Here is a 13,424-nt window from a genome sequence, read left to right as displayed (position 1 = left end):
TGCTTTCCCCATGGGACTGATGCCTGCTGAGCCTTACATCATTCACAGAGCTGGGGTCTGGAAACAGCCACTCCTCCTCTGGCAGCTGGAACCCAAGGCAACAGGGGTGAGCGTGAGGGCTTCAGTGAATGACTGACATCTTACAAGCAGTCTTCTGAGGTTTATAAAACAAATAGTGACATGAGCTACACATCTCCTTGGAAAGGGAAATCTTATAAAGATTACAGCCTCTTGATCAAGATAATTAATTATGGAGATTTTTACTAACACTTTTCTTTAAAAAGCTTGTGTAAGTACTCAAAAACCCAAGACCTTCATCTGCTCCAGTTTACAGTAGCATTAATACAATTCAAATAATTCTGTAGATTTATCATCATTTTGCACACACACATTAAATAAAAGTAGTTTTAGGCTCAAAATACATGGAGGTCTTTAATTTAGGTATTGAAAATGATTACCAGCTGCAGAACCTTCACGGGTATCCGTGCATATGGGGTGCTTGTGATCCTCCACCTGGTGAGCTAGTTCTGCTTTTTCCTTCTCTAATCGATTATTTGTTAACCTGGAATATAAAACAACTTTACAATACTTTTAAAGAAATTATTCAAATATTCTAAAATATAAAATATGTAACAAATCTCAATGGTCATTTCCTTATCATTCTTATTTCACATATATTGGCTGAGGTATTTAGTTATTTAAAAGTACATTACCTTAAAAGCTGAAGCTCCCTCATGAGGCTTTGCTCTGTCCTTGCACCTTCAGGAAAGTGTTTGAGAAGCTCAAGCTTAAAAGAAAAATTAAGATCATGTTTTATGTATCCATGGTAATGCAGTTCAGATGGACTTCCCATTGATACAGGATTAAAAAATGAAGGAAAATAATACTGAGAAGTAACCAACATTTTGGTTATCACAGAGAAAAAATCCCCAGGTGTTCAACAGTGTTCAGACAGTTTCCACAGAGCTAATTATCTACAGCCTTTTTAAAGTTGGCATAGATCCTTGCTGTGTATTTCATGAAGGGTGAAGACAAAAGTATTAAAAAATTAGGTTTACAAGGAAAGTTAGATACGCAGCATAATTTATACATACGCTTAAGCAGGTATATTTAAGTGCTTTAAAAATACTACTGAGGTGCTTATTTGCATACTTAGGAGTCGAATAAAAACCAAGATGAGTGTATGTTGACTAGAAATGACCTGCAGAGAGGGAGTTGGCCTCTAGAATTACCTTCCTCTAGAAGATGCAGGAGCAAAAAAATCAGTGTTTAGATATGAGATAATATACAGGTTTTGAATGCAGTGACAGTTCATGATCTCTCATAAGGCTACCGTTACTGATAGGCTTTTGTTCCATTACTACCTAAAAGGGTAAGGATTTGGGTTTTTTCCACAATCTGTTTCTTTGAAATGCAGTTAGCCACGACCACATCCCTTCATCGGTATCGAGACATGAAAGAAACTGGAGAGTGTGTTGCTCCAGAGTAACATCACATCTTGAAAGAATTCTGTGTTAATTTTGCTGCTGCTGTACACTTCATGTTAATAAAAAAATGCTGACTTTAGAAAAGGGAAAACGAGCAAAAATTAACAAAATAATTGTTTTATAGGACTCAATTCTAAGTTTTATTTACTGAACACATTTACTTGCTTTTATATATATATGACTTTCTATATTGAAAGTTGTATATTTGATACCTTACACTGAGACTGGCCAGTACACGATGTCTGGGGAAGAAAACCGTGCACGTATTAATAACTGAGAAGATGGAAGCTGAGCTAGATGGGTAGTCCTAGGGCTACATCTCTGGAGCACCTAAAGGCCAAAATTGGATACATCTTTTCAAGTGTACCTGAATTTAAAATCCATCAAATCTTCCACGTGTGAAATAATATTTGTAAGACTTATTAGGGACTGTATGAAAGAAGCCATATTGGAAATAGGATCCTAAAGATCCCTATTGGATGGCAAAGTCAATCCCCCAAAAATGACCTGGGAGGAAGAAGGAAGGGTGCTGCTGCAAACACTTTGTGGAACAAGCTGGAAAGGTTTTAATACCATTTGAGCCATCTGTACTAACACGCTTTTGTGTGATCAATGAAACTATAATATAAAAACCTTACTGAATAATACATTAGAAGAAAATTAATTTTCCCCTGAGACTGCAAGTCAAGAACATTTACTGGTAATATGTGGTAAACCTCATTCATTGGCTAAAATATGTAAGTGTACTCCCACAACTAGCACTGAAAAAACCCTATAAAAGCATGGAGTAGAGAAAAAAATATACTCTGCCACTATAACCATTAGAAGGAAATCAATTAATATTAAGCAATCTATTCTCAGAGTCATCTGGCTAAATTTTACTCACTTGTTCTTTTAGATCTTGTAAGTTTTTATCAGCATTGTGTTCACGTTCTGTTGCTTCCTGAAGCTGCCGTTTAAGGTCAGTAATGCTTTGGGTTTTTTTAGCAATATCCATTTCCATTTCCTTCATCTTAGTTTCGTGCATCCTGGTAGTATTTTTAGTTAGAAAAAGATAACAGTAAAAGCTAATACTTCTGCAGAAATAGAGATTAAAATATCTATAGGAGATTTAATGCCATAAAATACACCCTTAAATATGTTTGGGGCATTGGCTTTGAAATAATCACTGGTCTTATTTATAAGTGAGCTGAAAGAAGCATAATGAAAAATACATTTTTAATCGTAGAATAAAGGCTTTTCCAAATGTCACACTTTTGTGGATCTCACTTTTTGGCTACACTTTATTTAAGTGGGATTGGACTTTTAATGGTATTGCACACAAACCCCAAATTACCTCACGCTAAAACATGCACATAGTTTATTGATGCAGTGTGCACATTGGTCAAGTCTTACTTCAGTGTAGTACCTCTGCCAGCATTGTTCTTATGATTTAATAATTTATGGAAAATAAATTGATGTACTGAGAAAAGGGCTACTACAGACACAGAAGATGAAAACTCCAAGGGCAAAATTTTTCTACAAGAAACTATGTTTACCCTGGAGTAACATCAGTCTGAGGAGGATTCCGTTTTGCTTTGAGCCATACAAGGCTACAAATGGGTTTTTGTAGAATCACTGAAATGTTGGCTGGAAGGTACCTCTGGAGACCATGCAGTCCAGTCTCCCATCTGAAGTGGGTTTTCAGATAGCGTTACAATCTCCAACACCCTGCTACCTGCCAAAGAGCCTTCTGAAGGATTGGTTGGAGGACACCTTTGTCCTATCAAATACTTTCTATTACCATGTACATTCCTTGGAAGACGTGCTGGTCAGGGGGATTGCATGTTGAAGTGCCCCAATGAGCTCCTCTAGGTTAATAATGTCTTAATGTTACTCACTTGCTTTAAAATCACATTGAAAGTAAATGCAAATAAAAAGTTTTGATTAACACCAATTGAAATAGGCAAATACAGTTAAGCACAACCATATATTTTATATCTATATATACACAACTACCTATCTATATCAACTAGAGCTGAGTAGAAATGTTTTTCAAGAAGGTGCAGAACTAAAAGGAAAACTGTATTCAAACTAGTGAGCAGATATGGTAGCTGTTAAGTGCCTACTGTCTTCACTGCACGTTCCTGTCCTCCTGTGGCTGGCAGCCAGTTTTGCCCTCCTTCCTTATGCTAAAAACAGCTGTCATCTCACCTTGCGTAGAGACATTTTACTTCACTACATAGTTAGGGGAAAGGCTAAAAAAAAAAAGGAAAGGGGCTTTCTGAAGGCTCAGTGAAGTGAAAAGGCTCAGCAACAGGTCGGAGAAGCACTAGAACTACCCCAGGGGATCCTGTGGGAGCGCAAGACTGGGAAGCGGGTAAAATCTTGGACATCAGCAGGTATCAATGGTCATCCCATTGCAATGAAATCAGACAAGTGTCTTGTCCAGCTGATTTTCTGCCCTAATAAGGTTGCTGTTAGAGGTTCTGTTTTTGTAGACACTTTTCACCTCTGTTTACAACTATTATAAGGATGTCCAGGACTAAACACTTCCCAAAATATTTCTTCCCAGGACATCCAGGATATTTATTCCGAATAATTCGCTCTGTTATATCCTTATGCAGGAGACAGGCTGTTTATTTCTCTTAATTGTATAAGCATTGTTTCATTTTCTTGTCCTTTTCTGAGATAGGGCCATAGAAGAGATGATAGCCAAGTAAAAACTCTTGCCTCAAGAGGGGCAAGATTCACCCTTCCAGGTCCAATCTGATGAATCACAGGCATGTTTCCTGTGAATATGCCTCATATCAAACTTCATATTCTGTATAAATCCGTTCATTATTTAACATGCTAGTGTGATATGTAACTAGCATCTTTGTGTGTAACTCATTATTGAAAATGGGACTGGTAATAGTTTTTGGGGTGACTGTTTTCCAAAAGCATTTCTGTAAGCAAACCACAAAACCAGAACTAAACAGCTGACTTCCAGCAAAGACAGGAATGCAATTAAAGTTGTTCAGGCTGTAGAGTTAAGGCTTCCAGCCTCTATAAATAGGTTGTAATAGAAAAAGCATCTGAACTAATTGCGGAATTACAGATCAATTAAAAGCATATGTCTAAGTTGCAAAGCAGAAATCAGTGTCATAAAACTGTTTCCTTTAGTGTGTTCCATGTTGAGTGATGCAAGCAGTACGTGAATTTTAAAAGAGCTGATAGGTAACTTTCAGATAACTTATTGGTAAAGAGTTGCAGACATTTACTATTATTACCAAACCAAAAATCATTTTTGGTGGTGATTTCAAAGTCTGAGTTTTATCTAAAAATCCTGGAAATGGTGATTCCCATACTTCATTTTCTATATTGGAAAAGATAAGCTAGTCTCTGAGTTTTTCTCCCTTAAAATTCTCATGGAGCGTAGAAATCCCAGCGCGTACTCTGACATGACCTCTGCACATTCACACGGTTAAATAGAGATTCAAATGCAGCCAAGCTGGAAAATGCAGGTTGTTGGCTTCCAGGTTTTGTTTCTGAGTGTTATCCATGTGGTAAGGCACTGAAATACTTTCTATGTTCAGCAAAAATGCTGACATTATTCCACAAAGCATGGATACGATACATTTAAGCAGCAAGGAACACAAAATACTTCCTTTATCAGAACTATCCAGATGTCTACAGCTGATGTGAGGAAGGGAGATAAGTACAGAAGCAGCTAACAAGGCCAGTACTTAAGGACACTGGATATCTGCTAGATTCATATCAGAGACCTGTACACTCATTCTCCATACTAACACGGAATCAGAAAATAAAATACGGATAATAGAAAACTACCTTCAAAAGAAGAAAGAAAAATTCTGAAAGTCTAATTTGTTCGCTAACATTTGAAGAGGAATTAAAACTGAAGTAACACTTGTGTTTATCTTCCTTACTTCATTCTCAATTCCTACCTTGTTACAATGGACCTCCAGCTTTTGCTGTCAGCTCCATCAAGTTGGCTCTCAGCCAGATTTAGCCTTTTAATGGTTTCCTCCAGCTGTACAGTTAATTTCTCATTTAATATCTCCAAGTTATTCTTCGCTATTCGTAGCTTCTCTCCACTGTCAGCTTCCTGTTGTTCAATAAAAACAAAGGTTTACAGAATAGTGAACCTCACATGAAGCACCTAAAATGATGGTGAGATAGGGTCAGCACTGAATTATATGAAAACAGTGCACCCAAGATCACTAGCACTACAACTTCCTAATTCTGTCTTGGGCTGCTCCTTGGACGTCTCCTTTCCATATATAATTAAAAATTCTGTCATAGCAGTATGACTGCTTAAAGAAGTGTCGATACCATATCAGCCATTTAATACAAAACAAAGCAAAAAGAGACCTGGCACAACCAGTAATTAATGGAAATAAAGGGATGCATTACAATGATCCTACCTTTTTCAGTTCCTTACGCAGCCTCTCGTTTTCAGTAATGACTTTTTCCATTCCTTTGGTTTTAGACTCATAATGCACACTCAGCTGGTCCCCCAAATGAAGTTTCATTTTTTCCATTTCAGACTAAAGATCAAACAGGTTGTTAAAACAGATATGGACTCCTTAGCAGAAGATTTTGGATTTCTATTTAAAAGTCTAGCATAGTTACCCCTACTCAGCACAGTGAACATAACATTTCATCAGATATTTAAATATATCCTTAAGGCACAGAGCACCTTACATAAATCATGCAGTATGTTAAAAGCAAAACTTCATTTTAGTATGTGTTCTATGTGTTTCATATTTGATGTTTTCAAAATACTTGTGCCAGTCAATGTCAACAACAGGTTTGCTCCATTTTCCTACTAACTTGCATGTAAACTTTTATCAAATATAGTTATTGGATATAAATCAGTACCTTTAGCCTCTCATTTTCCTGTTCAAGACTAAGTAATTTCTCATTAGAAAGCACAGCTGGAGCTTTTTTCAGATCTTCATTTTCTCTTTGGACTCTCTCTACAACCTTTTTCATCAAACCAATTGTTTTTTCCAGTTCTGGGACTGTCTTTCCACTTCTACCAGCCTACAGAGAAGGAATAAAAAAAAAAAGTGTGTTTCTGAAAATAACTAAACCAAATGACAAAATCAGGTCATGATAGTGCAAATATTTAATAGTGTAGCTCTAGTCCTTCTAATGGTCCTATTAATGTAATTTTATTAATTTATTATAGCACTTTGGCAATAAAATAAACAACTAAGAACAATTCATGTTTGCTTTTGGTTGATTCCAAATAATTTGGCTTTAATAAAATATTGTATTTTGGTTTCATTTAATTATGACAAAAAATTCTGTTCCGATACTCACTCCTCTAATGCTGCCCAGCTTCCGTTCAACATCTGTTTTCTCTTTCTTGAGAAGTTCACACATTTCCTTTAAGTCACCTACTTGGTCCTAAAAAAACAAAGTAATAAGCAAATTATTTAGATTTCAAATTGAGGTGAACAGTAACAAAATTACAGTTGGTTTACTTTGAAAAATGTAAAGAAAAAGCAATTTCCCACCGCAATGACATTTTACCACATTTCTACCAGCCATTCAACCTTTCCATCTTCCATAAAAACATGAAGAACTTACAGTATATACAGAAAAGATATCCGTTTCTTTTTAAGTAATCCCCTAACCCGTGTGAGGGTAAAGGGGATTAAAAGTAAAAAGATACTACCTTTAATCTTGGCAAATCTCTGTTGGCTTGTTCTAGCTGGAATCTTAGCTCCATGTTCTCAGATGACAACCTTAAATTTTCCTTTAAAACCTCTTGTTCTCTTCGATATTGATCATCTGATCCTATTCCTGATGTCTTGAGAAAACGGAGGGGAAAAAATTACTAAGTGGTAATCACTATTCAGTGTATCAGTTGTAGCTGATAAAGAGCAACAGAGAATTAGTATTTTTCACAGCAATAGAACAGATGACAGTTGTATCACCAGCTTTGATCTAATCTCCTTAACTCTTTCTCTTACGTGTTCTAAATTTTCTTAATCCTTAAGGGAAGTTTAAAAATAGTATAAACCAGTAAAAATTTTGTCAATCCAACATTAACTCTCAAACTATTGAGTAGAAATAACTATCAAAGACTAAAAGACGAAAAGGTACTGAGTGAAGTGAGCTGTGACACTGTACCTGGGAACAGCATCTAATTTTAAGGACATATTCTGATATGTTTATTAAATAGTACATGTGGCATAAGGAGTTTCACTTAAGTCAGATTACAGAGCACTACTCAGGAAGAGTAGTATGTAACTAGTTCTTAGTCTGTTAGTTCCTACAATCATAACTCTTTATCCATAGAGGCTAGTAATTTCTATTGCATAAAGAGTACTCTGCATGCCTTATATTGCCAGTTCCACTCATACATATATGGTAAATTATTATGCCCAACTAGTAAAGAGTAAAACCTTTTGATGATATAAAAATCAGCAGTTTTTACTTATGTAATTATGTAATTAAACATGTGATCCATTAATTCACCGCTAATAATGATAGGAAGAAAGTGTTTACTTCAAGAAAGTGTGTTTTTTCTTAGTGTAAGTAATAACACATCATAAGTCACTTAAATAACAAAGGTCATCAATTTGCTGTATGTATAATACGATTATTTGTAAAATTTCTGAATCAAAATTTTAGAATAGACAGTAGCTTACTTGTGAGCTGACATGCATGCCTATTATGAAAGTATAACATTTGCTTTATGAACCACTTGTTGACTACTTCAATATCCCTGCAGACTGTGCATAGCAAACTACTGTACTATCATATTCTATTTCTACATCATTATACAGAAGAAATGCTAGAGGAACTGCTACAGTATCAAACCTCGTGCATTTCACAAAATTCTGGGGTTGTTTGAATCCCTTCTGTACCACTTTGGTAAGTTTCGGGTTTGTCCTCTCCAGTGTGTTGATTCATTTCATTATTCACATTTATTTTTAATGCTTCATAGTCATTAGCTTGATTAGAAAGTTCCCCTGAATCAGACTGATTGCAGCTCATTCTGTCAGTATAAGGCTCTTCTACACCTTCTTCTTCATCAGCGTTTGATTGCTTAAGTATTTCTTGCTTCCTCTCTTCTTCTTCAAACTCCTCATTAAGTTTTCCATTTTCACGTTGGGCTGTATTTTCTTCTTTTTCACTGGAGTTCTCTTCATCAGCTTCAGCTATACTTTTGTTTTTTAAGCCTTCCCCAGAAATATCTGTGTCATTGCATTTCTCACTGTCTTCAGGATGCTGTTCAGGAGACACTTCTGTGCTTGCATCCACAGAAGCCTCATGGCCTTCATTAGGCACGATGCCTGTTTGCACGTCTGCTTCCTCATCTATTTCACTGCCATCAGTAATGCTATGATTAGGCTGGTGCTTTATTTCATCCCTATTTGAAATAGATTTCTTTTGAAGGGAATTCAAATACTTTTGTTTACTAATACTGACAGGAACAGACTTGGTCAGTTTAGTTTGGTCACACGTACTCTGATTCAAGTTGAAGATAGAATGAAGCATGAAAGAAAAGCAGAAGACAGTAAAACAAAACAGGAAATAAAGAAACCTAGAATGTACGGTTAAATCTACTTCTGAACAGATTAAGATAAACTAATAATGAAATATTTGCAATATAATGAACCTTGTAGGAATCAAAACACAACAAAAACACCTAATGTAACTGAACTGCAGCTCAGTATTTCCCCAAACTCTGTGTATCCCAATTTTTCAATCAATGTGAAATATAAAAGTAGTATCTCTGTTGCAGACTTACATATTTCAAAATTCATATTCCTTATTTCTCAACATATGCTAGGATGTTGAATATTTCAGCCTCTACCTGTTGAACACAGAAACTGTAGGTTTTGGGGGTTTGTTTTGTTTGTTGGGTTTTTTTTTAAAAAAAAAAAAAAAACAACAACAAAAAAAGCACTAGAAGCTGAGTATTTGATATCCTGTTCTAAAATACTATAATTTCAAATAAAGTCAGCTAAATAACAGAGAATACTAAATGGGTAACAAATATTTTTGTGAAGTAGTGTGATTCCTTCAGGTAATATGGTTACATTATCAACTTACTGAGGGTCTAGAGTATGTGTCTCTCGAATATTGTCTCTGCAATGCATGAAGCTTTTCCTGGAGGTATTGATTTTTGAAATACAATTCTTCTACAACAGAATCTCGTGGGATTGCTTGCTGTGTTCTACATCAAAAAATGAATCAAGCCAAAACAAGCAAATGGTTATTAATGCAGAAAAACATCCCTAGATGTAAACCAAAACTTGAACTTTTGGAATTTCTAATATTACTGGCGTAGTGTATATGGCCAACATGGATTTAGAATAACTATCTCAGCTCATCTCCATGAATCAGAAGTACTTACTTTGGCAAAAGGAATCTGCTCTTTTGAGATGCATACAGCTTCTCAGGTGTACTCAAGTACATTAGCCACTGTGATAGTGGGTATGCTGATTAAGAATACTAACTGCAATTTAGAAGTTTCAGTAACTTTCACCAACTCTAAATTGTAATTATAATTTTACATAATAGGAGCCAATGTTTATCATATTATTTAGCTTTTTAGAATATCGAACCTGTCCCGGTTTGAGGTAAAACCAGATCAATTTTGTGTTCTGTAACTTTGCATTTTAGTTAGGCCTTTTCTAACTTTCTGAAATTAACGGCATATTGTGGAGAAAACTGTTCCTTCTCAGAGTGATAAGACCAATGTTTGTGCTACATGCCAGGGAATGGTATGTAGAGAGGCCCTTGCTTATACTTATTGCTATAACAACCAAGGTCAGCCAATTTTTCGTTATTTGCCCCTTAGAGGGTCGGAAACGGAAAAAACGTAGAGGGGTCACATCTGTGGGGAGGAACGGACAAGACAGGTGACCCAAACCTGACCAACAGGGGTATTCCATCCCATCTGCCCCATGCTCAGTATAAAAGCTGAGGGATCAAAGGGTCAACTCTCTTCCTGCAATGGCCGATGTCCGAAGAGGACCCTGTCTGTTCATCTGCCTTTGATCCCCATGTGTTCCTGACTCCAGAGCTGGAATCCTGCTCCTGTCCATCACCGAGTCCAGTCTGGGACTTCCCCAGTGCCTGCTGGTGATGGGACTGTCATCCTGGGAGCTTGATACGGTTTTGTATATGTGTTGTATCTATTTCATTATTTTCTTCTCTTTTATTTTAATATTATTTTTGATTAAAGTAGTTTAGTTAATTCTAAACTTTTCAATCTCCTTATCTCTTCCTCTCCTCTTTCGGGGGGAAGGGCCATCTGTTGGTTCGGTTGCGGTGATTTCAGCTGAAACCACGACAGAACCAGTGCTGCATATTCTCTGAACACGCAAAACTGCTCCCAAGCAGCCTTAAGTTTGTTCATCACAGACTCAAATAGGATTTTTGAAATTCCTGTCTGGTATTTTTCTTTATTGAATTGGGTAGTCTAACAGATATTATCTATCTCTTTCCATGGATTTTTGTCTCATTTAGATTCTTTTAGTGGTTTTGAAATGCCTCTCACCTCATGTGAGCAACTTCATTTTCTAAATCTAGATTCCGTTTTCGTAGTTCTTCCAGCTCTTTTTCAGTCTCTGAGGCTCTTACTCCAACAACACGGTCAACAGTGACACCAGTAGTTTTCAGTTTCTTCTGTAGCACAATTTTCTCTTTTTCAGTCCTACAACATCCAGTGAATTTACATTTTAAACTTTATTTGCTAACTTGCTTTCTTTAGAAGAAAAATATTTTCTGTCTTAAAGAATCCACATTTGCAATTTATTTACTCCCTGAACCACACCCCTTTTTCTGTTTAATAAGGTTACCTCATAGACAGCACAGCTTTACCAAAAAAAACCCCAAAACCCAAACCTGAAAAAACAATGAACATTAAGTCAGTATCATGTATGTCACAAAACACTTGCTGGTTCTTTCCTGTATTTTACGTGAAATTCATGCAAGACTTTCTAAGAATAAATGCTATTTTGAAATAGTTTCAAACCACAATCTAACAGCTACAATCACCATCCCAGTTTCCTTTCTTTTCTGCATCTTTTATCAATAAAATCCTGCCCTTACTGCACTGAAGTAAACGTAGCATTTGCAGAGAATGCATGTGTTTTTTTTAGAAGGCTTCCACCTCCTAACCCTAGAACCATCAATACTGCAGTAGTGCTAGATCTAACAACAGCGCAGCATCCAGTCCTAGCAATCTGATTAAATAACACAGTGATAAGAAACAGCCTCTCTTCATAAAGCTGTTATTTGTTTCATGGGAATAACAGAATCCTATATAAAAGAAGCATAATAAAGGACTTAAATTACTTTTATTCAGAGACAACTTATTCTAATAAAGGTTGTTGGCTTCCACAAGGAAAAGGATACTGGAGGAATAACCTGTTGCTTGAATATTAACTAATCGTTTTAATCTTAATAGCAATGTCAAATTCTAGACATCAATCTCACAATCGTAACAAACCGTTGTAATTATTACATGGTAAACATATTTGGACTTCCCTTATGTCCTCATTTTGTAGCTGAACATATTAAAACCAACTTACTTGGTATAAATTTCCTTCAATGTATTCAACTGTTTGGCTAAAACATCTGCTTCTTTTTCCTTTTCCCTTAGTTTGCTCCGCAACCCTTCTGTTTTGACTTGCCATTTCTTACCTTCTTCCCATCTAATTATTTCCTCTCTGGAGGCCTGTGAAGCACATAAACAAATCAGTAACTATAAATTATACATCAATTAAAATCCGTACCCATGTGATTACTGAAAAATCACAGTCAATATTCCTTTAAGCAATTTTTAATTTTTTTAATTGGACTTTTCCCTTCTCCAGGTAGCCCCTGTACTTTCTTTTCTGTCTTCATTCTAAACAGCTACTGCTGTTAAGGAACAGACAGAAAGCAAAATCTTCGAAAAATGAAAAAAGACACTGAAGTTCAGAAAATATCTCTAGACATTAAGCAGCAGGTATTTTAAATGTATCGAATTAACTGGAAGCATAAGTGCAGTCCTAGAATAATATTTAATATCATAAATAGTCTGAACGTTACTATACAAACACGCTATAATATTCCATTATACTATGACAAGCCACTAATTAGTTACTGAAGTAGTAAAGTAACAAGCAAAAAACCAAAAGAAATAACCAAAAACCAACTGATGAAATATGATGATGACACATCTCCAATTGTTCAGAATGTCTTGCATGTGGAGAGCACTTATTCTTTACAGGCATTACCTCTTTTAAGATTCAGACTTTTGCTCGCAAGTATTTCATTTTTTCATCATTGCATTGATTTTGCAAATGCACTTCTGTAATTAATATCACTGCTACCTATAAAATCTTAGTTTTCTCAGATTTGTATTGTGTCTTTAATTCTACAAAAAGGGCAGGAAACAATATATCAGTATCAAGCAACAAGATCAGTAACAAAGAGCATGGGGAACATGAAGAAATTACAGTCATGAAACTGCTTTTCTTCTGATGAAGGCTGGTTACTTGTGGTTTTTTTTTTAGAGGCATATAGGGAGAGCTGAACTGCTGACACCAAGGCTGATGATGCCTTTCAAAGCCATGATCAAATTATCACATACCTTGTCTTCTCTTACACCTTTTTGTTCTGTTTCTTCACATTTCTTCTCAAGTTCACTTTCCAACTTCTTGATTTTTTTCTGAAGTGCATCTATCAGATTTTGTTCATCAGCTTTGCTCTGAAAAATTACAAACTTTCACGAACTCAAAGTTTAATTACCACTACCCAAGTGTTATTCTCCACTCAAAAAAATAAGGACTTTAATTCAAATTGGTAGAATTAGCTTACAAACTAAATGACCTTTTAAAAATGATATTTAATTCATTGAAGTATTGGAATGTAACTTGGCATTCTAAATTGAATGATCAGCAAGTAGCTGACTTCAAATAAAACTTACACAATTCT

At 35.7% G+C, this 13,424-nt stretch overlaps 1 protein-coding gene across 1 annotated transcript in view; it reads right to left on the bottom strand.

Moving 5' to 3' along the window:
- The window catches only part of CEP290 (centrosomal protein 290kDa), a 53,039-nt gene that overhangs the window by 1,600 nt on the left and 38,015 nt on the right, over window positions 1-13,424 (bottom strand). The window contains exons 41-52 of the mRNA XM_014963629.1: window positions 13,081-13,197; window positions 12,035-12,180; window positions 10,999-11,154; window positions 9,546-9,669; window positions 7,156-7,290; window positions 6,798-6,884; window positions 6,351-6,515; window positions 5,894-6,016; window positions 5,414-5,574; window positions 2,374-2,515; window positions 714-787; window positions 459-562 (exon numbers count right to left, since the gene is read on the bottom strand). Coding sequence (XP_014819115.1) covers window positions 459-562; window positions 714-787; window positions 2,374-2,515; window positions 5,414-5,574; window positions 5,894-6,016; window positions 6,351-6,515; window positions 6,798-6,884; window positions 7,156-7,290; window positions 9,546-9,669; window positions 10,999-11,154; window positions 12,035-12,180; window positions 13,081-13,197 — 1,534 coding nt within the window. The remainder of the gene's footprint in view (window positions 1-458; window positions 563-713; window positions 788-2,373; window positions 2,516-5,413; window positions 5,575-5,893; window positions 6,017-6,350; window positions 6,516-6,797; window positions 6,885-7,155; window positions 7,291-9,545; window positions 9,670-10,998; window positions 11,155-12,034; window positions 12,181-13,080; window positions 13,198-13,424) is intronic.

The sequence above is a fragment of the Calidris pugnax genome, unplaced genomic scaffold, assembly GCF_001431845.1.
Source record: "Calidris pugnax isolate Ruff unplaced genomic scaffold, ASM143184v1 scaffold44, whole genome shotgun sequence".
NCBI classification, from domain to species: domain Eukaryota; kingdom Metazoa; phylum Chordata; class Aves; order Charadriiformes; family Scolopacidae; genus Calidris; species Calidris pugnax.
Note: the sequence above shows the minus strand (reverse complement) of the source record. Positions and strands in the feature narration are given on the sequence as shown.